Source organism: Aspergillus lucknowensis (assembly GCF_044049455.1).
Source record: "Aspergillus lucknowensis strain CBS 449.75 chromosome Unknown BJX67scaffold_27, whole genome shotgun sequence".
In the NCBI taxonomy this organism is placed as follows: Eukaryota; Fungi; Ascomycota; class Eurotiomycetes; order Eurotiales; family Aspergillaceae; genus Aspergillus; species Aspergillus lucknowensis.
Window position 1 is genome coordinate 266,753 of NW_027263571.1, and position 27,503 is coordinate 294,255.

At 47.4% G+C, this 27,503-nt stretch overlaps 9 protein-coding genes across 9 annotated transcripts; 5 read left to right on the forward strand and 4 right to left on the reverse strand.

Annotated features, from left to right (window-relative positions):
* The first annotated feature begins 214 nt into the window (after positions 1–214).
* Positions 215–826, forward strand: BJX67DRAFT_356677 (uncharacterized protein). The gene is made up of 3 exons (XM_071029412.1): positions 215–629; positions 689–739; positions 790–826. Exons 1-3 carry the CDS (start codon positions 278–280, stop codon positions 810–812), a joined length of 426 nt encoding a protein of 141 aa, XP_070885124.1. The 5' UTR covers positions 215–277; the 3' UTR covers positions 813–826.
* Positions 827–1,424: 598 nt separating this feature from the next.
* Positions 1,425–3,799, forward strand: BJX67DRAFT_382245 (TPR domain protein; the record flags this gene model as incomplete). Its single annotated transcript, XM_071033197.1, has 3 exons — positions 1,425–2,089; positions 2,139–2,846; positions 2,902–3,799. 3 exons carry the CDS (start codon positions 1,425–1,427, stop codon positions 3,797–3,799), a joined length of 2,271 nt encoding a protein of 756 aa, XP_070885125.1.
* A 1,120-nt stretch (positions 3,800–4,919) lies between these two features.
* On the reverse strand, positions 4,920–6,647 carry BJX67DRAFT_382246 (uncharacterized protein; the record flags this gene model as incomplete). The annotated part of the gene is made up of 4 exons (XM_071033198.1): positions 4,920–5,226; positions 5,305–5,467; positions 5,526–6,445; positions 6,505–6,647. The coding sequence occupies 4 exons, from the start codon at positions 6,645–6,647 to the stop codon at positions 4,920–4,922; spliced, it is 1,533 nt and encodes a 510-aa protein (XP_070885126.1).
* Positions 6,648–10,844: 4,197 nt separating this feature from the next.
* Positions 10,845–12,806, reverse strand: BJX67DRAFT_356682 (Zn(II)2Cys6 transcription factor). Its single transcript, XM_071029413.1, has 2 exons — positions 12,474–12,806; positions 10,845–12,373 (listed from the first exon to the last, which is right to left on the reverse strand). Exons 1-2 carry the CDS (start codon positions 12,682–12,684, stop codon positions 11,103–11,105), a joined length of 1,482 nt encoding a protein of 493 aa, XP_070885127.1. The 5' UTR covers positions 12,685–12,806; the 3' UTR covers positions 10,845–11,102.
* A 1,281-nt stretch (positions 12,807–14,087) lies between these two features.
* Positions 14,088–15,768, reverse strand: BJX67DRAFT_382248 (amino acid/polyamine transporter I; the record flags this gene model as incomplete). The annotated part of the gene is made up of 3 exons (XM_071033199.1): positions 14,088–14,832; positions 14,890–15,286; positions 15,348–15,768. The coding sequence occupies 3 exons, from the start codon at positions 15,766–15,768 to the stop codon at positions 14,088–14,090; spliced, it is 1,563 nt and encodes a 520-aa protein (XP_070885128.1).
* Positions 15,769–16,486: 718 nt separating this feature from the next.
* On the forward strand, positions 16,487–17,384 carry BJX67DRAFT_382249 (SDR family NAD(P)-dependent oxidoreductase; the record flags this gene model as incomplete). The annotated part of the gene is made up of 2 exons (XM_071033200.1): positions 16,487–16,559; positions 16,630–17,384. 2 exons carry the CDS (start codon positions 16,487–16,489, stop codon positions 17,382–17,384), a joined length of 828 nt encoding a protein of 275 aa, XP_070885129.1.
* A 392-nt stretch (positions 17,385–17,776) lies between these two features.
* Positions 17,777–19,722, forward strand: BJX67DRAFT_388821 (SDR family oxidoreductase/polysaccharide deacetylase family protein; the record flags this gene model as incomplete). Its single annotated transcript, XM_071034407.1, has 3 exons — positions 17,777–17,864; positions 17,922–19,196; positions 19,253–19,722. 3 exons carry the CDS (start codon positions 17,777–17,779, stop codon positions 19,720–19,722), a joined length of 1,833 nt encoding a protein of 610 aa, XP_070885130.1.
* Positions 19,723–24,269: 4,547 nt separating this feature from the next.
* Positions 24,270–25,478, forward strand: BJX67DRAFT_372802 (uncharacterized protein; the record flags this gene model as incomplete). Its single annotated transcript, XM_071031298.1, has 6 exons — positions 24,270–24,498; positions 24,547–24,806; positions 24,891–24,969; positions 25,018–25,139; positions 25,182–25,266; positions 25,375–25,478. 6 exons carry the CDS (start codon positions 24,270–24,272, stop codon positions 25,476–25,478), a joined length of 879 nt encoding a protein of 292 aa, XP_070885131.1.
* Positions 25,479–25,917: 439 nt separating this feature from the next.
* BJX67DRAFT_372803 (uncharacterized protein) lies at positions 25,918–26,535 on the reverse strand (the record flags this gene model as incomplete). Its single annotated transcript, XM_071031299.1, has 3 exons — positions 25,918–26,100; positions 26,254–26,400; positions 26,461–26,535. 3 exons carry the CDS (start codon positions 26,533–26,535, stop codon positions 25,918–25,920), a joined length of 405 nt encoding a protein of 134 aa, XP_070885132.1.
* Positions 26,536–27,503: the final 968 nt, after the last annotated feature.

Consider the following 27,503-nt stretch of genomic DNA (forward strand, 5'->3'; position numbering starts at 1 on the left):
AGAGATTCTGGGCACCATCAAAGCCCTTGACGATCTCGCTTTTCGTGAACAACTCGATTTCAACACGCGTAGCGAGGACATCTAAAAGCAGATCAATCCCCCGCACGGTAAGCCGTGTGCACGATGACCGACGTCACTCAGCAAAGCGCTTGCTCCAAAAACATGCTTTCCCAAGAAAGAAGCCGTACTAGCCGACAAGACAGTATTTTCCAGCGGGTCTCCGGCAAAGGGACGTCTCCCGCTGGCCAACAAGCCAACACCAAGCGTAAATGGGAAGATGAGAAGCGGGAGAAATCGCCTTTTTGGAAACCAGTCTTCTACTGGCCCGTCCCCATTGAAGTACCACTGCCAAAACAACAGCATGCAGGCAGCACGAGACAAGAAAAAGGAGAGTGGGGAGACCCAGGTTAAGGAAGGTCAATTCTTCACATACAACCAAAAGCGACACGTGCCCCGTGACTGTTCCTCGCGCACCGAAAGCGCAGCGGCGACAGCGCCAATGAAAGTCAAACTCGTACATGTCACCAAGGGCATTCAGAATGCAGCATTGACTTTTATGGCAGTCCTCTCCTCCTCCTCTTCTCTGGGTTCCGCCCTCGCCTTCTGGAGCTGGGTCTTTGTTCACCAAGGTGAGTACCCATAGTTCCGCTGTCGGGACGCATTCGAACAACTGATTTATACGTGGTAGGCCTCGGTCTGTTCTCCTTCTCCGCTCCCTCCTCCGCCTCCTGGCCCCCTAGTAAGTGTATCACTCGGTAAGACTGGGAGCAGCAGGCGCTGACAAGAAAGCTATCGTGTGTTTGGTGCGCTAAGCGCACGTAGGACGAGGCTGCTAAAGGGTCTGGACAGGTTGTCGGGCCCTTGATTTGGGAGCCCCGTCCGGGGTCTGCGGTTTGTGTTCGTTGTGCCCGCTTAAAGAAAATCCGCCGGCCGCTGCCCCCACACTGTTACAGGCCTTTGAACGCCGTCTGGAGAATGCCTTCAGACGGCGGGACAAGGTTGAGTAATAGCGAATCAGCACCATCTTCATTCCACCAAGTGCTAAGATGTCTCCTTTGGAGGTGATATGGATTGATCAGAATCCGCATTGACCCCTACTATCGCTAGCGTATGCACGTCGATTCGCAACCCTTTTAATGCCAAGGTTCAGAATCAAACCACACGCAGGATGTAAAGGGGAGAGCTGGGCACAGTCCTCTAGCCTCAAAGGCCAACAGGTGTATGGAAGTCTACCAATACAATCTGTTTACGTGCTTCCTGCTGTGTAACACCCACTTCCCCGCTCTGGCAGCCCAACATCCATTTCATCTGTCTTCTTCCTCACAGACATTAATCCTCATTGTCATGAGAAGAAAACCGTCTTTTTTTTCGGGAAGGGTGTTTGATATCAAATTCGCCAGTGCTTTACTGATTCTCTTTGCAATATGGACACTCACGATGTCTCACAGGTATCGAAATACGCGCAGCATCTACAGAAACAGAAGCAAACTCTCCGAAATGCCCAGTCCCGCAAGGGCCAGCATCTCAAGCCCACCAAGTCTCGTGATGAAATTATAATGCAGTTCATGTTTCAACGGATGATGGCCAGTAATAGGCCTACTGACTTGTGTGAGATTCGCTCCTCATTTGTGCCTCCGGCCTACCCGCCTTCTGTCGCTGCTATGAGTACTCTACAAAGGATAATGATCAATGAACTCGCACTCGAGACTCACCATCGTGGATATTACATTCTGCTAAGAGCAGTCACACCGAGCGATAGAATGACTGCGGTGATGGCCGTGGTTGAAGATGAAAGGGGAGACGTTCTCATGTTACAATTATACAATCAGGAGAAAGATATCTCGACCAATGGCCGGCTTGTCGAAGGAACAACGATACTGGTGAAGGAACCTTACTTGAAGATTATGGCCGATGAAAATTACGGAATTCGAGTTGACCATCTCTCTGACATTCGATTTCTCCCAAGTCATGACCCTTTAGTACCGTCGTCATGGGGAGGTCAGCACGGAATGGATACAACGGCCAACTGTTGCAAAACAAAAGGCAACAACCATTTTAACAAGGCTGAGTACTATCTTGCTATTGATTGGTGAGCATCTGCGGAAGAAGAACTCGGAAGGAAGCTGATCAGAATATAGCTACTCAAAGGCTCTAGATTCCTCCCCAACAACCAATGAAGCCCTAATAATCCGGCTCAACCGGGCTCTTACATATCTCAAGACTCACCAATTTGACGCGGCGCTTTACGACCTCGAAACTATCTTATCAGACCAGGAACCTTCCGAAAAAGCCCTCTTCCGCAAATCTCAGGCTCTTTACCATCTCGCCAGATTTGAAGAATCCTGCAAAGTCCACCAAGTGCTCAGTGCCACGTTCCCGAGCAACCACACCGCTAAAGTCGAGTTTAATCGCGCAACTGCACGACTTGCAGAACAGCAGACTGCGAAATACCCATTCAAGTACCTGCAACTAGAAGCAAAGAAACGTTGTCCACCGCTCCTTGATCGTGCAACGTACATCGGTCCTGTGTCTGTCAGGTCAACGGAGTCTCGTGGTCGAGGCCTATTCACGACAGAGGCTGTTCAAGCCGGTGACCTACTATTTTGCGAGAAAGCCTTAGCGCATGCATTCCATGACGACGCCGCCAATGCTTCGAGCAGCGTCTCGATCTTGATGAACACGGAAACAAACACCGTCACAATGGGTACTCAGGCGGACCTTATTGCCTTAATCGCACAGAAACTTTACAAAAATCCGTCACTTATGTCTATGTTCACTGACCTTTACCACGGTTCTTACCATCCTATTGATATCGCAGAAGTTGACGGTACACCTGTCGTAGACACGTGAGTTCTAAACACTGGATACATTCTATCTTAACGAAAGAGCTAACACCTTTAGCTTTCTCATCGAGCGTATAATGTCACTCAACTGCTTTGGCTGCTCCCTCTCCTCCCGCGAATCCCACATACACACTATGAAAGGCGCAAAATCACAGTTAGAACCCACTGAGAACAAGAAATTCCACTCCTGCGGTGTCTGGCCTCTAGCATCCTACATCAACCATTCCTGCTACAGCAACGTTCACCGCTCGTTTATTGGTGATATGATGATCGTCCGGGCTACCCAGAATCTCCCTGCGAATACCGAGCTGTTTTTCTGGTACACACAACCCTCGGACAGCACTTCCAATACGAAACCACCCAATTTGAAACACTGGGGCTTCCAGTGCAACTGCGTGATCTGTCAAGATTCCACCGAGACGGGGGAGGGTGATCTGATGAAGCGAAGGAGGCTCACGGCGGACTTGGTGCATGCTTTTCAGGCCCTGAGCAAGTCCCGCAAGCCAAAGTCAGCTATTTCTCGAATTGAGGAACTTATTTCTAAACTTGAGGAGACGTATCGCAAGCCAGCCGTTCAAGTCCCGCGTCTCGGCATCTCGAAGGCGTATTTGAGTCTAGCGGTGGCTCACGCCGCGCAGGGTGCCTTGGAGAAGACTGTTGAGTTTGCACTGAAGACTTTAGAGTCACTCGGGTATGTACTTGAAGGCGGGGGAGTCCCGCATACTCCTGGTGCGCCTCTACACGTTATGAAATGGGGTCTGATGCTGGATGGACTTGTTGGATGTTGGATGATTCTTTGCAGAGCGTATTGCGATTTAGCTCCTGATCTAGCAAGTCAAGCAGAGGGATATGCTAGAATCACCTATAAGATGTGCGTCGGCGAGGATGAGACTTTTGAGGACACGTACAGTCGATTCTCAAAGCGGGCGGATGGGCTACTTGATGGGGTGGCATAGAAGTAGGTTTTAGGAGTACATTTGCGTATAAAGTCTAGGCTCTTCAGTTATCCACAATTTCAAACCAGTCCGTTGTTGGATGCTGTCCCATCGAAATCGTAACGAGCGGGAATGCAAGATGAAGCCAAAGAGCGCGGGGCGTCATAGCCAGCCTCTCTATAGGCCATAGCTGCTTGAAACGTGAATCCCTGCTCCCCTTCACCTCCAATGGCTCCTTCCGGCGAGCTTAGGCAGAGCGGCCAGTATCCACCCCTTCTCTTGGTTCCACCTCATCCTTTCCACCAACTTCCTGAGCCACCCTGCATCGACACCTATACGGGTTACACCACATGAAGCATATCTACCAATCAACTTGTGCTGTGGCGGCGATGCGTTGTTCTCAGGATGTCCAACTCCTGCCTCTAGGCAATTGTTTATCACAAGCCCATCCAAGGGCGTATTCCGAGTTTTTAACACAAGCCTATTGACACCCTACTCTGCCCTCCAGATTCAAAATGCCCCGCGAGGGACGCAAAGGTGCGAAATTATGGTCGTTACACCTAACGCTTCATGACGACGTAGCCCGCTTGTTAGACGACGAAGGACTACAACTAGATTTCTTCAACGCTGATAATAAGGAAACCAATATTAAGTAGCAGGACACGAGTATTATACGTTGATTTATATGCTAAAATAGTCGATATCACTTAAATGGTTAGTCAAGCAAAAAGGTCGCAATTATAATTTGTATGTACCCTTAACAGCTATATATTGCGCGAGTGTATTACTAGTAATGTAAAAATTGCAGAGATATTGCCTGGCTAGCCCTGGACTGCGAATGCTATATAGAAAGAGTGGCATACTAGCTAAACAAAATGGGATAGAATTAAGGTATAGCGACCTGATTCTTCTGGTTAGAGCAGGAACCCTAGTCGCTCACGGGCGACTTGAATACGGTTTACTCGATGACCTTCTCTTCTAATCGATCAACCCCGGCCTCGGGCTCTGATGACAAGACCATCAAACTCTGGGATGTCACGACCGGCAACGAGCTGCAGACACCAACGAACACGACCACAGTAATTAGTCTCCATTGCTAGATCTGGTTCTGTGATGCTAAACTGGAGAGGAATAAAGTCCCCTAGAACCCCGAGAAACTAGCACGAATTAGATCCTTATCAACCCCCAACACGCCCCTCCTAAACCGCCAAACCCAAACTCCGTCCACAATAACAATTTCGACAAACGAAAACACCAAGCTGCCTCCAAAAACAAGACTGTGATACGTCCACGCGTTCGTCTGATTGAGGTCCACAACTTGACACACAATTGCCCAGGGGAGGACGTAGAAGACGTTTGAGATCAGTGATTGAGCAAGGTACCATGACGTTCTGGTGGCGAGGAGAATGGCGGAGAGCTGCGTGGATGTTGCGTAGAGGATGTAACACCTTATTCTCATGTTAGGGGGTCATGACAAAAGGTGAATGGGTATGTGTGAGAGGGAGACCAAGGCTAAGAGAGCGTACCAATCTATGGTCCTCCACATCTTCTCGACAAGCTTCGCGACCGGACGGGAGTTGCTTAGCCAGAAGGCGAAGGACTCGCAGCCATATAGAGACATGAAGATTAGCAACAAAATTTCGATCGTGAGCACGAGAGCAACGGAGAGGAGGGCTGGCCGTATTACCACTGCGCGAATCAGCCCTCCTGCAACGATCTTCACAAGAGGAAAAGGGATTGATTGTACTGTATAGGCTCAGCCACGACCAGCGCTGCATATCTGTCCTCTGTTTTAACTTCCCCCAAGCGTGTCCCACGAACGTAAGCGTTGTGGCCTCCGCCGCTTGTACAGGAACCATAATCAGACCCCACCGGATCGTACTAAACACACCCCATGCCGTTGCATAGTCGGCCGACATGGAGACTACACCAGCAACAAGCCAGAGGTACAGCGTGTTTCGGACGGCGGATTCGATGAAGGTTATCGAACCAGGTTTGAGTAGAACGAGGAATCCGCGAATCGTTGGCGCATCTGCATTCCGCCTGAAACTAACTGTGAAGAGGAAATACAGTAGACCAGAGGCGGCAGCGACCATGTCGCACGTTAACCGAATCCCAGCTTGCATGTTAATATCTGGCGTCCAGGTGCCGACGTGGAATGTTGATACAATTAGGAAGTCGAGAATAATATTTATCACGACTTTGATAGAACTAATCACTAGCGGGACATCTGGCTGATCCAGTGCTCGCGTGGCATTCGAGACAGCAACTTCGACTGCGGAACTGAGAGCTGAGAAGGCGCTTATGCGGATATATGTAATACTTGCTTCGCGGACATCATGCGGTACAAAGGTCGATGAGAACTGTCGGGCGGCGCCGACAAATATGATACTCATCAGTAGTCCCAGAATCGCCTGGAAAACAATCAATGTATACGCGAGTCCCAGTCGAGCTTTGAGCGATCGTGTATCTTTATCAGCGATGGTTACCCATACTGCGCGCGGTAGGCCTTCATTTATAACCTCGGCCACGGTCCCGATGTACGTGTACACGTCCGTCGTAACAACGAGCGAGGAGTTGATCTTCGCGATCCAGATCTTGACTAGTGTTCCGTATAGCGCGGGGAGGATAAAAGCGGCGGTATTGAAGAGCAGCGCGCCCGCGTAACTGGTATGGGAAACAATCAGCAACATGGACTGTCGGAAGCTAAGGTAAGAGCGACGAACTTTGAGCGGTGCCACCATTTCTCTCCGATGGTCCATTTGAGTGAGAAGGGGTTGGGGTGGTTAGGTGGGCTGTCTGTGTCCGTGGGAGTAGTAGCCTGGCCGGCTAATCCTTCGACGTGGTTGGCTTCCATATTTGGGGCCATCGTCGTGCTGACCCCGGATGGGAAAGAAGACAAGATTTAAACATCAGATTTGATGAGATGGGGATAAGGAGGGAGAGGAATGTCCGCGGAATGTAACCCCGCAGTTCGGCTGAAGGGATTCGCAGAAGCGATTGGCGACAGCAGGTGACCTCGATATTCTATGCGGGGACGTAGATGAAGGCATTATATCCTCTGTATAAGGGGCATGGGAGATAATGCAACTTGGCACTTGCATCCTGACAATACATACCGGTGTACTATCTCTAAAAACAAGAGACACTGGGCCTACAATCCAGGCAGAGAACCTGTGCTTGTCAACGGGGACATCGGGCACACAATAATTCATTCCCCAGATACCGGCCAGAGTCGCTGTATTCGGGGTACGATTTCGCCGCGGAATATCTACGAGGCGCCCGCGCGTACGAGGCTCGCAAGCGCGAGAAGTACCTCGAGCGCAACCGGGCGGCAGCAGGCAAAAGCCGTCAGAAGAAGAAGCACGAGACGGAACAGCTCAAGACGCGGTTCAGTGAGATATTGCGCAGGAAGCAGCTCCTTGAAGATGAGGCCAAAGGTCTGCATAGTGAAGGCTAAGAGAGGCGAGAGAAATTCTTATATGCTCGGAGGAGCCAGTAGGCAGTGATGACGCGGGGATTCACAGGTCTTTGCTTTACTAAAAAAATGTTTTTGACCTCGTGTTCAGATCATCCCCCGTACCTGCCAATAGCACCACCAGGCATACACAAGCATGTGCACATTGTGGACTCGGCCGGTGGGAATAGGCCGTGGCAACAGGCGTGCGACACCGTTTTGGGCATCACCTCCCACACACCCACCCATTCTGCCTGGGGCTGAGGCTACGAAGCTACGTACAGGCTCCGTCTGAAACACAGTGGGAGGAAAACTGCTATCTAGTCTCAGTTCGTGAAGGCCGCCCGAAACGGCGCGCAGGACAGCGTAGTTTTTTATATACTAAAACGGATTTACAGCACGAATTATCTTCATATTCGCTTAATCTAAAGCACTTTAGATCAATGTTGCTAGAAATTATTCTTCCGCTAATATAGCCCGTTGGCATCCCTAGTCCGAGGCTCCTTGGTATATATAGTATGAAACGCGTGACATAGGCGTCGTCTTGTAGAATAGAGAAAGTGTACCAATTTAGTATTCTCCAGTGACACGACAAAAGTTTTTGAACCCCCTTGGGCCCCACCACCTATATTAGCTAATATTCTGCCGGTCCAAAAACTCTATGAAATTAAATCTATATAGCTAATAAGGGGTGTACCAGCCCTGGGACTCTATGATAGCCTCAACACGACGTGGGATGGTCTCAGATAGGTGCTGGAGATGCCGTAGTTCTAATCGATCCCACGCCTGCTGCGCAGTATCAACTAAAATCTCCTTCGTTTCGTCATTATTCCGCATATGAAGAAGATCCGGCCGCAGTTCGTAGATTTTCTGATTCAGACACTCAAGTCAACGATGACCAATGAAACCGCTGCTGCTACAAAAGCCCATGGTAGGCGACTGGCCAGTTCACACAGGGGATTCACATCGCTCTAGCAGAGAACAAAATTGACATGATCATTGGCCCAGGGGATTGTTCAATTTGCGCAGTCGCCGCTTTAGCAGACTACCCTACAGCTATGGTGCCTTTGGGTCGGCTTGAGGGCCCAGGCGAAATGGGCCAGCTCATGATAGTCGGAGGAACTAGGGGGAAGCGTAAGATGTTGGAATTTATGAAGCTATGGGAACGAGTGATTGCGCCATGGAAAATCCCTCCTTTGCTACAAACTGAGTGATAGCCAGAGACTTGAATTCACAGATAGTCAGTGCTTTCTGCAAACTTTTGGGTCCCAGACGAGACGCGAGTTCCTAATGTTGTCACTGATCCTCAAGCATTCGTGGTATAGTAATCCAGCTTATCTGCGAGGGCAGGTGACCACATAAACGCAGCAAGAATAACATCCTCAAGGTATGCCACGGTTTGCCATTCGTCAATCAAGGACCACCTAGACCACCACACCCTTGTTAAAAGATCATGTCCATACTCATCTGCTGCACTCCATGACCACAAAGGAATGCCGTCAATGGAGGTGAGTATAAGTATAAAGCTCACTAATACCACTACTATCCAGCGAGCAATAACAATTCTCCGAGACCAAGAAGGTCGCGAAGGTCGCATCATGTCTGTCGTGTAGCACGGCGGCACTGAAGCGAAGGCTTTCCCAAGGCTCTCCAAATGGTATAACAGCATGACGATACTGCTAACAAGGATCCATACCAATTCCACTTCGTCATCATGCTCGTCTCTTTCGGTCAGTACTTTGTTCTCCCTGGCGGCCGAGAATAAATGTGGCTATGGAGAACACGTAACGTGTGTCGATTAGTGGACGCTCCTTTCCGACGCTTGTCTTTGCAGTCCTCAGTGACTCCAAAACAATATAGACAATCACCGCGTTACGAAAAGCAATCAAAAAAAAAAAAAAAAAAAGTCAATCCTCTCAAGTTCTGGCATGTGTATTAGTAACAATGCTAGTTGACATATGTTAGATTCGCGCATGCCATGGATGACTGAATGGTAACAAGCCAGATCACGACCATACAAGGGCCATAGGAATTTGACTTAGCGCTTTTCCGTGTTACAGTATAGACATGTCAGCGAGCAGCTGCTGGTAGACTTGCAAGCATCACGAAAGAGGTGAAGCGCCATTTCCCAACCTGCATGGCGGGAAGAGCACCATGCTGGGGGCCGTAGTGCACCGAGGCTCTGAGGTCTGACGCAGTATAGCCGATTGCTTCCATGCAGTAGATACCAGACCACGTAACAGGGAAAATCACAGGGTCAGGGAATTGCTGTCTTATTTTCTATATAGCTTCTGCTAACGCGAGTTGGTTAATTATTAAGCGTTATTCAAAGTCTTGGGATCATCAACATGCTGTCCCGTCTCAGGGAAGCCTCTATCCAGGGCCCCCGAGCTCCCGCCGAACATTGATCTCAGCCAGCCTCGTCATGACCTTTCCATGGCTGCTACCACAATGACTGGCGCTAGGCCGTCAGGCCCAGTTTCTACTGCCGCTGCCACTCAGCAGCCCAGCACCCTGGTTCTGCTAACGATGACATGAACTCACTGAACCGTATCGCTTCTGCAGGTCTTGACATGCGCAAGCACCCGGACGAGAATGTGTTTATGGGCGGCAGCTTCCAGTATCATAAGCGTCCTCGTGGTGATGAGAGCCAGGCCGATGGCTCTGACGTGATTCCCAAGCAGGAGGCTCACCCCGGCTTGCCGCTGGCCTGAGTTGTGTCTTTCGTCGCATTACATCGGTTCATCTCTCACCTCCCCGATTCGATATCCTATGTTTCCACGCCACCATCATCGCCTCCTTCGTTCAGCCTAATCATCCAGCGCTTTATTTCCGCCCTTCTCTGTTCCCACCACTTCCCAGTAATCTCCCCACCCTTCTCTCTACCTGATGTCTACTATATGTGGTGGTGTGCGGCGTGATCCATTCTTCTGGTATTTTCACTCTAGCTAGCTTTCTGGGTTCGGCGGTGTTTATGATTTTCTCTATTCCTTTATGTTTTCTCTATTCCTTTATGTTTATTAGGCGATATGCTTTTAACGGAGTATGAGCTTGAGCCAATGGATCTTTTTAATTATAAGCCTGGTACATCGTAGTGCATGGCATCCACGGTAAACATCGGGTGATCTACCCCTTTTGCGACAAACGTATATTCTCCGGCAGTTCTATCCCCCGCGAGACTCCAGGCTGATCCGTGATCATGCCATACGTACCCGATTAGTCTCAGAGCTCTTCAAATCCTTGTCTTGAAATCCAAGGGTGCCCCATGATCCATGCGTCCAATTGGAGGTATAGGTTGATAGTCAGGTGCAGAATAGTCTTCCAGCGCTGGGATGTCGTGAACGTCTGCCACAGCATACTCTAGGCTATCAAGAATGACAAACTATTAAGTACCAAGCTTTCAAGAGTTGCTCAGGTGACTATGTAACCATAACCATCGAGGTAGTCGATCACCTTTATGGCGAAATGGCTTACACCTGGGAAATGAATTTATCCGACATTTCCCTTCCAGAACTGAGGAATATCCTCAGCAGACTCGGACACCGGCGCCAGTACCGTAGCGAGAGTATCTTTCGCGCATATCTTACTTTGCGCCCAGAAGGACTCCTGTTTAAAACATCATCACGAATCTCATAGCCCTCTGCTATTTGATCCAATCAATTAGAATGGCAAAGTTTCTGGTTTTAAGAATACTCCAAGCGGTCCTAACTTCTTGAGTAATAGTACATGTCTAATTGGGAGAAAGAAAAAGCATGTACACAAGTCCCGGTGTTCAAGGAGGATTTTCACCACGATATAAAATCATCTGCATATTGTTCTGGAGACAGACTCGGGTTAGGGACTGCCCTGAAAATGACGGCACGAATCTCACATACCTAAAATTGATTCTATATTCTGAACGCACCCTTCGTCAGATTTCTCCCAGTAAATTTCGAGAAGCGCCAATAAGCTTTGATAATTGGTGATTCGGATGGTATCGTGCAATTTGCCGAGGAGACTTCTAGTCCTGTCTCGATCCGACAAGCTCGCCTCAGATCCTGCGGTAAACAGAGGGGTGGCCATGAGGAGCCAGGGGGAGAGTCCAGAAGTCGGCTCCATCTGGCCGGCGATATCCAGGATTCTCTGTGCGGATGCTAGGATGTCTCTTGATCCGGGCAATGAACGAATCCGACGGTGTATATTAATCAACGCCGTGTGCTGGTATGCTTCGTTGCATAGCAGGTACTGTTGTTTCTCTTCAGGAGACAGACGATTTTCCATGCATGGATGGAAAGGCGTCGATGCCAACGGACTCCATGCCATCATGCTGCGGACAGTCTGTTCAAGAGAGTCAGCCTGTTGCAGGAGATCCTTATACGACTGCATGGTCAAGCGGTCGGCGTCTCGGTCAATCCGTCGGCGCTCTGACGCAGCCGCTCCAATTGCATAGAGAGTGTCTAAGAGTTCCATGGAGATGCCGAAATACTCGTCAATAAAGTTCCCGTCCCCAGCAAGTTTGGAGCGTTGCCCATTGGGAAGACCCTTTACGGTCAGGGATGCAATCAGTTCGATTGAAGTGTACATCTGAGCAAGCAGACGCCATGAGGAGTCTTGATTTTCAGATTCTAGAATGGCAGCAGAATGTCCGAGTGTTGCCATTATTGCCTGAGCACCCTGAAAATGAATTCGCCATGATGACGTGGCGTCTATGCCCGAATGGATATCGGACAGGCAGAGCAGCATGGCGGTCGCCAGCACTGCCTCAGTGACTGGTGTACTCGCGTTAAAGGCTGAGCGAAGGCCTGCAATGCTAGAGTTCCGGAGTTGTGCGGTCAGAGTCGCATCAGTGTGTGAAGACGAGGCGCCCGAGGAGATATAATAATTTCCCGAGAGCGCCAACACTGCCGACATCAGGTAGGGGTATTCCATCGCCATGGGAATCATTGTCCGACAAAGGTTGTCCCAGACGCCTTGATGGCAGGAGATTATGCGCGACGTCTCGCATAAGAAAAATTCCAGCAGGGAGCGATGAGTAGGAGTCATGTTGGAGAGCGTTCCCACGAACTCTGAATTGAGCGCGCCTGGCATGGAGAACTCAGACGAATATGGACTGCGTCTATCGCGTGTCGCAGCGTAAATGAAACTCCCAGTTCCGGTCCCTAGGCTGCTCTTAGCATATGGACTTATTTCCTTGGCAGTGCTCTCATCGGCACGTTCGCTTTGCGAAAGGAAGGATGGGGGAAGGTCAGGTTTCCTTACGGATCTTCGAGACTTTGTTCTTCTGCAAGCAGATTCCAAAGCAGGATTTATCGAATTCTCGACCGCCCCAAGATAGCTTGTAGCTATAGGAACATCTTGCGCCAGTGGATATGCATCGGGTGCAGGTGGGCTTTGCCTCATCACATTTCTGGTGCCGGCGCTTACACTGGTCACAACCAGTGAAAGAGCGCTTGCCTGTCTTCCTCTGCATGGTCAGACAGAGGCCACGACAATCCCAGGTATCGTTGTTGCCAAGCAAGAATGCTAGAGTAGTTCATACACAGTTTTTCAAACGAACTAATCCAGGCTAGTGCTGCGGTAGTTATTGTCCTATCTCCAAAGGACTACAGTAAATGGATCTACGGAATCAACGGACTTATAATGTTTCAAACGTGGGCGGTAAGCAACTCGAGTCCGGTTGGTTGTTGGAGCCAACCCCGCACACTAGGCTGCAGACAATTAGCGCGTTTTTGCTATCACGCGTTCCACCACCCACCATCTTCCTATCTCTACCACACAACCATGGTTCGATCGTTCAGTACCGAAATCAGTGGAAATCAAACGAACTATAACCTAAGCAGAGACCAGATATTATCTGCAGACTTGAGCGCGGTGTATATATTACGAAACTAGCTGTAACAGGCCGAAGCCGATATGGATCACGTGCTTCCACCTAACCCGCACCCCTTATCTTTGGTGTTGCTTCATGTCCCTTTCTCTAAGCTTTTGGATAACAGCAAACAGCCTAGCTAGATTGAATTTAAGTCTGGCTTTAGCCCTTCACACTAGCCACCAATTTCCTTGGCGCGTGCAGTACAATCTATCGCACACGATCGCTTTCAATCGTACTAAATAGTGGTTTCACTACCTCGCAGTAGCCGGCCTAAGTTAATTAGCTATTGTATTACACGCTAGATCTATATACTCGCGTGTAGAAAACCTTAGTAGAGCTACCTTACGCTTTAAAGTTAACTGCCCGAACCAGTCTTGGAATCTATAATCTAGTGAGTTCTAACATAATTCCCGGGCAAGCAAGCCACCTGACCAAGCGAGCCACCTCTATATTCTATATTAAATAGCACTTTTTTACATGCTAATAGCGTGCATTAGACCAAGGTTGATAGGCTGATTCTTAGTATGCCTATGCGATTGGAGGCCTTGCGCAAGGCAAAGGGGTAGTATACTAAGTATTAGAATCTATTAGTACAATCTAATCAATTAGGCATATTTTAATGGTAAATATACTATGGTAGACTAGGTGGTTGCCCAGGTGGTGTTGAAATATATATTCAAAGTTGGTGTGTAGGGTGGCTGGGAATTACATGATCAGGAGTGTTGCAATACTTTTGACTAGGTTATGAAGGAGTGGTAAATCTGGAAGGGGGAAACTTGGTAAAGAGCACGTGAGCTTGAACCTACTCGTCTCAGTTTCTTTCTATTTATTTATTAGGGGTTTTAGATTGCATCAGTAGAATACAGAGAACAGCTTACACTAGGCTGACTTACATACAAGACATAGCTAATCAAATTAGAGTACAAGAAGAGGAAATTATTACCACGAAAAATTCATTGGCTCGCCTGCAAAAGAACCGAAGCAAAAAGAAAATATTATCCTCAAAAACGCACTGCAGGCCCTTTATAACTCCTCCTTTTGAAAAGCCACCACACTGTGATGAAAATGGTCAAGCCTCCCGTGATCAAACAAGTGTAGTTCATGTTCGCGGCTGTGACCTCGGCCGTATACGGGAAGCAATAGATGACGTTGAAGGCAATCATATAGAGACAGGAGATGATGTTCACAGCATATCCAACCAGGGGGCCCATCTTGAATGGACCAGGGGCAAGCCCATTCCCATTTCCATCTTGTGCCCGGGAGAAGCGGCCAGTAAATATGAATGCCACAATAGTAGCGAGATAGGAGAGTGTGGACAGCAGAATGAAACAGCTGACAAAGGCATTAAAAGCAGTTGAGGAGCCAAGATAAATGAACCCGAGCAGCGTCGAGACCACACCGCAAAACAGTGTGGCATTGAAAGGATTCTTATGGGTGGTTGAGATTTTGCCGAGAAGGCCTGGGAATGGCGTGGCATCGTCGCGCGCCAATGTCCATAAAGTACGACCAGCAGTGATATAGTCGCCTATGCAACTCAGCAGGGTAGGGACCAAAACCACAAAAAGCAGTCCAATAGAGCCAGCTGCGGAGCCAGTGATCTGATAGTAAATGCTAGCCAATGGAAACACCGGTGCACTCAAGTCAGGGTTCGGGGCTCCATAGAAGAGAACGATGAGAAAGATAAATCCAGTCACGAAGCCGATCGTCAGCTGGGCGACAATGGCCAGTGGTACGTTGCGTTTGGGTCTAATCCAAGGTCAGTAGCCACGCTTGTTTCACAAGATTTTCTTTGCGGAGACATACTGAGGAATCTCCTCGGCCAAGTGAGATACACAGTCGGGAGTACCAATGGCGAAGGCCCCATTGAGCATTCCAGCACAAAAGACAAATCCGTTGCTTGTATAGCCGGTTTCGTTTGTCCACCTAGCCCAGACCGAGGAAGTGGACGCATACCCCTTGCCTGTTCTCGATGGCATGATTACACAGACAAGAATGGTCACGAGAACACCCCCAAGGATGAAGAAAAGACCAATAGTATTCAGACTTGGCAGATGTCGGTTGGCGAAGAGCACGATGGCACAGCATCCCCAAGTCACAATAAGGTAGCCGATAAACACATGCCACGCCTGGTAGACGTATTCTGGGTAGTTCAACGCGTACATCTCGACGCAGATCTGCGAGGCAATTGCCGACATCGAACCTTTTAAAGCCAGTCAGAGCTGTGTGTCAGTGTACTTTGGGCAAAGTGGGAAAGGACGAACCGCAAGCCAAATTCCAGCAGAGATAATTCCAGAACCCGGCGAACCATCCACAGATCCGGCCATATTTCGGTCCTCCGGTCATCGAGGCCCAGTGGTAAACCCCGGCGCTGCTTGGCATGGATGATGCCAGCTCGGCCAAAGATGCGGCGACGAAGCAGTAGATAAATGTCACACACATGAATTCGTAAATCACCCCGGAAGGACCCCCGTTCCCCAGAGCCACCGCAATTGATCCGCCCAGCGCCGCCCACGTATTGCCAGTCACAATGCCGACAGAGCAGATGGAGAGCAAGGAGAAATTCCGGTCCAGCTCTCCGATATGTGTTTCCGTCTCGGAAATATGTGACTGCTTTGACACATCGTCTTTCTTATCTGCCCCTGCCACCGGCTCTTGGAAGAGCATATCCTCTGTGGGAGCCATCTCTCCGTGGAAAGGTGAAGACGGCGCTTCCAGTCTGAAGTGGTTGGCAATATTGGGGGCTCGCAGAACAGAATATGTCCACCGGTCGTATTCGATGCATCAAAGAAAACACGGGAGGACTAAGCGGATGAATGTAAAAAGTGTAGGTCTTACCCCAGGTTGGGTATGGCTGTGCGTTACGCCAGGCCAGTCCGATCCGCTGCATTTTATAATGGACACAGCTGTATAGATCAGCCGGCTTATTGTCGGAATCCTAATGTTATCTCAGATAACGGAGTGTGGTCAAATCAGCCCCGGGGTTTAACTTTCTTCGGCTATCATCGACATTTTATTGGCTCCCAACGCCTATGACTGTCACCACAAGATCCTGAGTGGGCCAACTAAATGTGTGGGGCACGTCCGAATACGGAAAGTCAATACGCTGACAAGCGCCCTGAACCGTTCCTCATAATTGCACACTACTCACCCCTGACAACAAACGCGTACCTAAGGGGAATCTTTCTTCGAAAGATCTAGGCAGACAACACAAGCCGGCTCATCGCAGAGAGTTTCCTTTTTTCACTTATGCGCTCTGGGAGCCATTCCGAATGGATAAGGCCCAATCGACTGGCTGATTATTTCAAAGCTGCCAGACATCAAGTATATTTGGCGTTTTTTTTTCCCTCGATCTTTTTTTCTTCTACACCTTATTATTAACAAAGATATACCTTCTATCGCTATGGAACTGCCGTCTCTTAGCTTGGGACTGGAAGGAACTCACGTCCTCATCACCGGCGCAGGTGGATATATCGGTATGTCCGTTGCACCACCGCGGCTGAGGTTGTCTGTTGCTGTATCAGATCTCAAACTAACTCTCTACAGGCCGGGCGTGCGTGGCGGCGTTTCTCTCTGCGGAAGCTTATGTGACAGCGTTGGACCTCAGCATCGCAAATCTGGACATTCTAAACAATCACGACAACCTCTTCAAAATCCAGGCGGATATCACGGACGAAACTCAGCTCAGCTCAGCATTTGCAGATGCGCAAGTTAAATTTGGAGTGGTCGCATGCTGCATCGCGCTTGCATCGCTCGACCTTCATGTGCTGAAGCACTACCAAAGCATCGCGGACATGGAAACCGAGAATCTACGGCGGACGCTGCAGGTGAACGTCGAGGGGACCTTTCTGACTGTACGGGAATGGGTGAGAAATCTTAAATCACTGACAGTTCCGAGTACCAAGAATGTTTCCTTGATCCTGATAGGATCAGAGTCCGGGCACTTTGGAGAGCGTGGAAACCCCGATTACGCAGCCGGCAAATCGGCGGTCCAGTATGGACTACTTCGCAGTCTGAGTGCAGACGTGCCCCGGGTGTTCAAGGGGGCACGAGTGAATGCACTTGCACCTGGGCCCGTTGACACGCCGGCGTTTCGAGAAGAATGTAGCGAAAACCCGAGGCAACTGTGGCTGGACGCTCGAGCAACCACTGCGACTCGTCGTCCGGTCCCGGAAGAGGCGGTGGCCAAAGGGGCCCTTTTTCTGGCCAGCGAGAACTTTAGCGGAAGTATCATGGGACAGATTCTCAACATAGATGGGGGAAAGCAGGGCAAGGTCTTGTGGACAGAGGACGAAGTGTAAATGAGGACGTCAAAGCGAAATTATGAATATATCCATCCTCCACATGCGCCAATGATCACCATGATGGGGTTCAGAACATCAGAGTTTGTAAAAGATAAGATAATAGTTCACACACTGCCCACACGGCCTTCTTGTATCGTCTCTCTCTTGTCCTATCTTGGCATGGCGTCAAACCCAATAAAGTGGCTGGACGATCGTAGAGACTTTCCGGATTGGGATAGTCGGTGGGAACTCGATGAAGTTATGAGAAATGCACGTCCAAACCGAGCCCGAACCAATAAAATGGCTTGTGTTCGAATGTTCAGTCTCAGCTGAGTTTGCGTCAAATTTCCTTGTACCATTGTGAACCGACGAATATTGAGATCCCTTTCCTAGCGTCAATCAACACCACCATGTCCTTCCTGGAATTAGAAGGGTACCATGTCTTCATCACCGGTGCTGCAGGTGGCATTGGATCCGAAGCAGTGCGAGAGTTTCTAAGTAAAAGCCCATTGTTCCGAGACAGATAGTTTACTTTCTCTCTTACACCGTTGGCAGGACAGGGCTGCAAAGTGACCGCGCACGACCTCCGACCGATTGCCCCTCCATCGCCACCAAACCCCAATTTCTTCACGGTGCAGGGCGATACTTCGTCCGAAACATCGATCCAGGAATGCATCGCTCAAGCAGTCGCGCATTTCGGACCCATCAACATCCTCGTGGCCAATGCCGGAATCACCGATGAATCCGCTTGGCGCAACATCTGGGAGATCCCCCTGGATGTGTGGGAAAAGACCTACCAGGTCAACATTCGGGGAACATACCTCACTATTAAGCACTTCCTCCTCTCGTTACTTGCGGCACAAACTGCAGCCGACGGGGCCGAACTGGAGAACGTGGCCATTGTAGTTACGGGCTCGGAGACGGGCAAGTTCGGCCAGGCAGGCCATGCCGAATACGCATCAGGCAAGGCAGGCCTTCAGTACGGGCTTGTCCGCGGTGTGAAGAACGAGATTGTCCGACTCAACTCTAAGGCCCGAATCAACGCCGTCGCCCCGAGCTGGGTTGACACGCCGCTGATCGAAGGCCGCCTGGACGATCCTAAGGAGAGATGGGTCGAGGCTGAGGCCACGGTACCCCTGCGTAAAATTGCTCAGCCAGGCGATGTTGCCCGCGCTATGGCCTTCCTGGCAAGCCATCGTGCGGCCGGTCATATAAGCGGACAAGTCCTGTCCGTCGATGGTGGTATGGAAGGCCGTGTGGTATGGAGAGAGGAGGAAGTCAACAATGGTGGAGCCATGCCCATGACAACTACCGCAGCTCTTCCTCTTCCTCCACCTCAGCCTACTATCTCGACCAGCCAGATAGTCCCAGCATTTTCTACCGCCCAGAAATGTCACGCTCAAGTTCTTCTATCCGTCGACTTTGATGCAGTGTCGGGATTTCTCGGCACCGGAGCGTCTCCTAGCAATGGTCTTTCAGATTATAGCAGCGGTTACTTCGCAGCGCAAGTTGGAGTTCCGCGTCTACTGCGGCTCTTTAAGAAGCACGGTATCGCCTCGTCGGTAACGTGGTTCGTTCCGGGCCACTCCATGGAGTCGTTCCCCCAACAGACCAAAGAAATCGTCGACTCAGGTGCTGAGATTGGCTGTCACGGGTACGCTCACGAGGGTAGCCCGCAGATGACCGAGGCACAAGAGCGCGAGGTCATTGAAAAGTGTGTTCAGCTGGCTACTGAGCTGACTGGCCAGAGACCGCGCGGATGGAGGGCACCGCTATATCAATTGAGTGAACACACTGTTCAAGTTCTCGAAGACTTTGGATTCTTATATGGTATGAGTTGATGTGATTCCATTAGAGATAATTAATGTTGACTAACAAACACGCAGATTCTTCACTCACCCATCACGACTCTAGCGCCTACTTTCTCCGCAAGGCGCCGGCAATCAACCCGATCGACTTCGCAGCCAATCATTCTGCATCGGCCTGGATGCGTCCCTTACCTGCCTCGGAGCCGGCAACGTCCAAAACGCTCGTCGAGCTTCCGTGCAACTGGTACATGGAAGATATGACTCCAATGCAGTTCATACCTGCCGCACCAAACTCCCATGGCTTTGTCAGCCCAGTTCAGATCGAGGATAACTGGAAAGCCAGGTTTGAATATCTGTACAATGAAGCGATGGAGACTGGGGAGGGCTTCCTCTTCCCTATCGTTCTGCATCCCGACACTAGTGGGATGGCTCATGTGATTGGTATGATTGACCGGACGATTCAGTGGCTGAAAGCAAAGGGTGGCGATGCCCAATTCGTTACTTACGGACAATGCGCCGCGGAGTGGAAGAGCAGACAGGAAATCTGATGCTATATATAGTTCGAAAGTGGCTAGGGACATGAGCCCGTTCTCAGTCAAAATCGTTACATACTACCACAGGGCCTGGAGAACGAGGCTTCCCGTATCTTATAGCATGCGTAAATAAGAATATGTAAGGTAATATAGTTATATCGCATTAAGTTTTGTGGGCCAAGGCCGGCTTATAGATACAAGTCTAATAGCACACACAGGTTGAGGAGAGAAAAGATGACATGAGATTGCCATTTACTAGTACATACCTATAGGTAAATATTTTCCTGAACAAAATTGGTTATAAGATAACAGATAATTCGCTTGGTGTTGGTATTCCATATGAAAGGGAAATTGAAGTCTTCAATGGTTGATCCAGTCAGCCCAAGTTTGCAGATATTTGATGTCATCAATGTCGTCGTTTTCGATAGAAATTTCAACAGGAGGGACATTCTAGTGCCGAGTTCTTTTTGTTTCGGTGCTGTGCATGGACGCCCTAATATATCGGCAGCTATTAAAGTCGATGAGAATAAACGCGCCCTCTTTGTCGACTATACTAATAGCAGTGTTGATGTCATTCTAGACAATTCTAAGCGAGTGAATATGCTTGATAGCAACTAGAAGCTCTTGAAGCCCGGTTTAAATACTTTCCGTCACTAGCTCGCGACTACCTAAAAGCAAAGCGGCCTTATTAAGGCGTAGACGTATATCCCTGAAGGCATAAGCCAGAGACTCGACCGATAAAGATAGTTTTCAAGAGTGTTGAAGAGGTTAACTTGAATTAACTAGAAGATAATCAGCACCGACTAACTCTATATATACTAGAATAGGGCATCTTAGGTAGAAATTTTTAGATAGGAAGCTCTAGGAAATCTTTAAGTTGCTAAAAAAGAGACCAGATGAACGAGGAAAGGGGGCTCTAAATATAGGGCGAGGACTTGCTCTCACTCCGGTCTCTACCAAGATGTTTGGACTCTCTAGCCCGCTGAGCCCATCTGAGCCTATCTGAGCCGACTTTCCATACTTATCTCAATAGTCATTTAAACCCCTCCAGATTCCTGGGACCAGCCTCCTAGCTGTCCTCCGGGGGTTTGTTTCCCATAGTGCCTCTCCCAGATTGCAACTCCTGCTCTGCCTTAGTCCTTCGGAGTTTTACAAAAGAATGCCGGGCCCAGAGGCCCAAGGATAAGATGAGTGGCAGGCAAGCCATTGCCAGTATTGAGAGAGAATCGTACAGGTTAACATGCCGCTCTCCACCTACGTCATATCAGGCGAACAGACCAGGCTTTGTCTGGACCTTGTATGGCCCCTCCAGGGTTTCCAGACAGCGTCCCGACGCAATCTACCCATGTCAATGGTGCGATTGTCTATTACTCCATGATTAAGAGCAAAGGGAATGTACGCAAGGTTTGGCGGTCGTGAAAGGCAGCCCGTTACGAACTGGGCGCGCGTGGAATACCATTATATACTCCCTTATATATAGCTCGGACATAAGAGCCCTGCATTAAGGGGGTATTCTAAGCTTATGAGTCTCCAATAACAACTCTTGCAGCCTAATTGGCGCATTTCATTCGCATCTAAAACCTCCTCCTATCAAAAAACTGGAAACTAGTATCAGAAAGAAGCCTTGTGGCCAATTATGAGAGGACAAACACCGCTGGAGCCCTTGCATATACAGAGATCCTCAAGTCTTTCCATCTTGAGTCTCCTGGCCTGCGCACTGATGTTTGGCATGTCCTCAAGCTCAGGACCACGCACGGAGCAACTCGCGAAAGCACCGACCCGAAATCTCCATTAATGTTATCTTGAGAACCCTCCACATTCCCGCCACAGTTGGAGCATAGGGTTCAGCGACTTTCCCTTGGAGATAATTCTCATCGTTCTGGGCTGCATCGATGAGGCGATAATATTAAAACATTTGTGCCTTGTGTTGAAGGACCTCTCCTCCCCCCCCCAGCCACTCTAAATTACTACCTCTCTCTGCTTATTATTCAAATCAAGACTTGGAACAATATATATTAGTTACAATTAGACTTGTTCAACCCAACCCGTGAAACCCGCCCCAACCCGCCCCAACCCGCCAAGAAATGGGTTGGGTTGCTGATTTTAATAATCCAATGGGTTTTGGGTTATACATGGGTAACCCATTGGATTATAGATAACCTAATGGGTTGCCAAGCCATGCCAAGAAATAAATTACTATATTATATTTACATATACATATTAAATATAAATAAATCACTATATTAAATATAGTAATTTATTTTAATATATAGATGACTACCTAATTAGGCAGTAATCTACATACATGGGTTTTATAGGTTTTATGGGTTAGGTTAGTGGGTTTTTTAGTAACCCGTGGGTGGGTTTCCAAACCCCATAACCCAACCCAAAACCCACTGGTTCATCTTCAAAGGCCATGGGTCAACCCAAAACCCGCGGGTTAACAAGTCTACTGGGAAGTGGCTGTGAATAGTGTCAGAGAATTGGACATTGACAGCCAATGGATTCTGCTGTGCCGTAGCTCTGCGCCGCGACGCTAAGGAATAATGATGAACTGATCTAGTTATATTAGTGATATAATGCTAAGATAAAATAGGACTATAGTAGTATTACTACTTGTATATATTTAAATAATGCTCTAATATATAGTATTACTAATATTATAGAGATTAAGCAGTAATACTATGGGATAGTTATATAAGGACTATTATTACCTATACCTAGAAGTGTCACGGTCGGTGCCTGAACCAACAGGCATCAACGACGACCCCTCTCTGACCCCGCTCAGATGGCTGCCCGACGGCGGCCCGACGGCCGATTATATGAGGATCCTGACTCTCGCATGTATCCTAGTTCCCTAAGCGATTCGTTCTGTTCCTCTTGCAATAGAATCCTCCGCGTAAACCTGAACAAGTCCCTTCACGAAGACTAGGCAGCTCGACGCTTGCTGGCACCCGGCGTCGCGACGGCTGAATACTTTCGCCGAATCCCGACGCCTAACAGTCCGCCGATCAATCCATAGGAGAACACCTAAGGATATTCTTGACAGGGTAAAGAGAATATAAGATATTTGGGGTTAAACAAAATATAAAAAGAGACAGATAACCAAAGTAATTGGTAAATAATAGGTGTATTATTAATTTGGTTAATAATAGATAGTAAACAAAACTTATAAATATAGGTAATAATAATTCTTATATATCCTAGCCTATTATATCCTTCTTATATTTATATTATACTATAACTCTAATACAATTATATCTTTAATATATTCTTTTATATTTATAGTATGCTTGTAGTCCTATTTTATTCTAGTAAAAGAACGGACGGCAAGCGGGGCGCCGAGAACGGCTCCCATTGCACCGCCGCTCTGCCGCCCGCCACCGCCTGCCGCCGCCGGGTATCCTACTGCCCCGTACAGTATAGCGCGCACCGCTTCGGGGATAGTGCTGACCATCACCGCTTTTGCTACCATCCCCTGGCTGCCTCAACGTGTCCGCTGCATCTATATAAGCCTGGCCTCACTCCTTTGAACAACCACGCACCTTCTCTTCCCTTTCCTTCTCCCTTGCCTGTCTGTCTACACCCTGCCTGATGCACAGCCCCCTTTCCCAAGATACCACATTACCCGGCGATTGCCCTTTTCCAGCATGGCACTATCCCACCCGCCTTCTATTGCCCCCTTTTAGCGACGGCGTTGCCAACAGGGTTGTTGGGAGGGGACAATTTGAGACAGTGAGGCCTTGTGACCGTTGTTTTATTGGCTTGTGAGCTATTAACTTGATTCTGGATTCTGCCACCCTGCTAATGATTGGAGATTTGGGGCTGTCCATGTGGTGTCTGCCTGTTGACAGGTAATTTTGGAGTTTCTAGCTGCTGCTTCCAGCCGTGCTATCCTATATGGTCTTTTCCTTAACCACGTTTGATCCTTGGCTACCTTGCAGTCTCTAATCCAAGATATTTTGATTTACTATGTCTGCTAGCTCCCAAGATTCTATATAGATAAGTTGGTTTCTTGGTCATCCTGCCACCAGGACTATCTTGTAACGCGCTAGGACTGCTTGGGTAAGCAGGGCTGTGCCTCTCCCATCCACCTCCCCCTTCCACGGCCGTCTTTTGGAATCTACTGGGATCAATTTATATCTTGTCACCTTGCTATACCAGCTAATAGCAAAATTACTATATCCTCTTTATATCCAAGTGTTTGACAAGCCAGGCTTGGAGTTGCAGTAGCTAGATGCGATTAGCAGGGGCACTGGATCCTGGCTTCCAGATAGGGCTCGTGGACAAAAGATGGACACGTCAGCAGGTCAGGTCGAGATATTATGGATGAGAGAAACTTGCCTTGCCGCTCCTGCTAAAGAGAAAGTGGAATAATGGCTTTTAATAGTCCAAGAGCTGGTAAGGTATAAAAAGGGCGATCAAGCCCGCAGGAGGTTATATCCCAACTTGATTTTCCTGTAATAATACTTTCTCCTCTAGTTTTGGTGCCCTTTCTCTTTCTCCTCCTTTTAAATCTTCTATCTCTTACTATATATCCCTAAAATCCCTATTCCCACAATATGCTCCCTATATTTTACATAAACAACTTCAAACCATGGGCTCCCCTTCCCAGGAAACCATTCCTACCATACAAAACATCCAGCACATGCTTTCTAAGACTACCAAATTCCCCTAGCTCGATGCCTTCTTATAATTTACCTCCAAGCACTTTGCTGCTTCCCAAGCATTACCTTCCTGCACAACCACTAGCCGAAGTTTGCATGCTTGTTATTGCAAACACCCAGCCATGTACACTATCAAGCTCCTATATTTAAATACTAGAAATATCAAGACTAGATTTAGAGTCGAATACATTTTTAGAGGATCCTGATTATGGCGCAGCATTTCCATGCAATCCAGTACCTTATATTCCAGCTGTAGATCTAATTTCTTGCTACAACTCTCAAGACAACACTAGTATTTCAACCAAACCACCCATCTTTCAGGGAGATTACGTGGAAGATACTCTATCACCTCTAAGTATATCAAGCTTGGACAATAGTCTGGAAGAGTTCTTCCTGCTACTAGACACGCAGGAAGACATTCCAATTGATCTAGTGATCCTAACCAACCACATGTCTTAGGAGAATGTCAACCTCTGGTTATCTATCCCCTAACTTGATGGCCTCGTCAACCCAGAGATAGCCTGCCCGTATCCTGATCCTCCCACCCTTCTCCCCATCCCACCTAACAACTATCAAAATCCCAGTAGAAGGGATTGTAGGACTTAGACTAGTAGCTACCTTCCCACCTATAATTGTTAACAAGTGCCTTCCTTTCTGCCTAATACCAATCCAGACCAGCCCTGTCCTAGTGGTGCTGATAGAAACCAACACATTAGTAGAGAGTTAAAGATCTTAAAGCAAAAGGCACAACTATTGGGCGGACAAGTTCGCAAGTAACTTTAAGTTCGCTCTATGTTACTGCCCCAGGAGGATACCTTTACCACCCTTTGTTCCTATTTTATATCTATACCACTTACTAACTATTTGCAATTCCTTTCTTGGCTATTTAAAGGTGCCCTACCATGCTGCACATCTAAGTCTTTACTAAAAATATATAAAGATAGAGAGGCGTGTATAACCAGTCGCTTGAGTCCCTAGCCTAAGGTCAAATAAAGCCTAGTTGTTTGCAAGGGGGTTCAAGGAATCTTGCAGAAAAGAATGCCATGGTCCAAGGAAGAGGTGGACCTCTTGATAAAGCTGCGAAAAAACAAGGGTCGACCATAGTCAGAGGTGATGAAGGTATTCTCAAAGTAGTATCCAGGTAGAAGCCAAGACATGATACAGGTCTTCTAGTATACAAGTCTTAACAAAAAAAAGGGTTAAGCCTTTTTAGAAACAATAATACCCAGTTACCTTCTAATCATGTATAATCTAGTAAAACACGACAAGCACTCTTACTATCTTATCTACTAATATTTTAAATCAGTATTTAATGCTTTGGCTAAGCCAGGACAATAAGAAGATAAGAAAATTTATTTACTTGTTTGCCATTTTAACAAGAACTTTATCTAAAAAGAAACCTATTATCTATTGATCTAGTTAACCAGATTTATAGATCTTTGAAAGCATCAAGGTTATTTTTCTCGAGCAAAATATCGATAGAAGGGTCATGCTAGTAGTGGGTATGTTTGGTTTTAGTATTATACAACGACTCCCCAATATATCAACAACTATTAAAATTAATAAGAATAAGCATGCTGTCTTTGTCAAGCATAATATTTATAGGATTAATATTATTATAAACAAGTCCAAGCAAGTAGAGATATTTAATAGCAGCCAAAATTCCTTCAAGGCCACTTTTTATATTCTCTTTTACCAGTTCACGCGCACTTGAAAGGAAAGCAACCTTGCCAAGATATTAAGAATTAACTGCTTCAAGTAGTATAGACATATATTACTTAAAGCATAGCCTAGAGACTTGACTATAAATCTCCTAGTAGCTATAATAAGCTGCAATATTTAGGTAGGAATTCTTGCGAAGAATTTCATATGTTTTAACTTCGCGAGTAATTTGTTTTTCAAGATTTCCATTAATGTATGCAAGGAGGCTTGGGGTTTTTATATAGACCACTAACCATGTAGTATTTACCTCTGGGCCCCTGTCCTTAGTTAGAATTCTCTTGATTTCCTGGAGATCCTCTAGTGTCTTTGGCAAATCTAGTCAATTTGCCTATTTTCTAGAATATAATATGCCATCTTGCTGAACAAAAATCTGGATATAGGAAAATTTTATTTTGCCATCAATCCTTTTAAAGGCCTCGTTCTTTTGTATAACTTCCATATTAACGTGGAGTATCGGAAGCTTGATTGACAGAAATAGTGTTGGAGAAATCCTTCTAAGATGGGCTCAATAAATTTGCTTTTCATTTGGCATTACACGTGACTATATGCGGCCGTGTTTGGCCCAAGTGGGAAACATCTATCAATAACATCTCCAAGCATCATTGGTCATACCGCATGTTAGAATTAAATTGGCTCATGCAGATATATCACACGCTAGTCATTATTAGGGCTAGTTAATCACGGGTGCTCCCAAGTCTAATAACAAAATTTGACTACTGCTCTCCTTGAATCATAAGAAATGCTTCTCAATCCCTTTCAAAATTTATTCCCTTCTACTCCTTCTTCCTCTATTCCCCCCTCTCCTTCCTGCAGGCAAACAGCTATTTATTATTTTTTTAGTTTATATGCAATCAAGTCTTTATATTCTAGATTCATGCAATCCCAGGTTTTCTTGGGTGTATTATTAGATACTAAAGACTAATAACAGGAGTCAGCAATTTCAACTAGCTCTTAAATACTTATCTGCAAACTAAGTCAATCCCAAGCCATCTAACTTGCTGGTATCTACTGACTTACTATAAAAAAGCGTGTTTAAATATCTGTAGATAATATAAGAAGCCATCTAGGCACGAAAAAGCAAAATAGTGAGTTAATAGTTGCTTATAATCAGGATTTCATGGGCTTGAGGTTAGGTTCCTAAACTAAGGACTGAGGACTAATAAATACAATACTTACTATGATATTTATACCTGAGTTTACAAGTATCCAAGCAAATAGATCTTTCAAGTCTAGGAAGAAAGTATTAGCAATAAAAAATAGCTATTTCTAACCTGCTCTCCCTTAGCCACGCGCTAAAGTATTAGTAAATCAGCAAATCTTGTTATTTGGGCTGTTCCAGGCCTAGGCAAATTTAATATGGGCAAATTATCTCTAGTAGACAAGCAAAAGCATGTACCCTTGCATAGT

Bases quoted from the DNA above. Each gene is read 5' to 3' on its own strand.
- BJX67DRAFT_356682 (XM_071029413.1), bottom strand. From the start codon at position 12,684: ATGCAGAGGAAGACAGGCAAGCGCTCTTTCACTGGTTGTGACCAGTGT. The intron at 12,374-12,473 runs GTAAGGAAACCT...AGAGCAGCCTAG, and splicing joins GAACAAAGTCTCGAAGATCC to GGACCGGAACTGGGAGTTTC.
- BJX67DRAFT_356677 (XM_071029412.1), top strand. From the start codon at position 278: ATGAGAAGCGGGAGAAATCGCCTTTTTGGAAACCAGTCTTCTACTGGC. The intron at 630-688 runs GTGAGTACCCAT...TATACGTGGTAG, and splicing joins CTGGGTCTTTGTTCACCAAG to GCCTCGGTCTGTTCTCCTTC. The intron at 740-789 runs GTAAGTGTATCA...CTGACAAGAAAG, and splicing joins CTCCGCCTCCTGGCCCCCTA to CTATCGTGTGTTTGGTGCGC.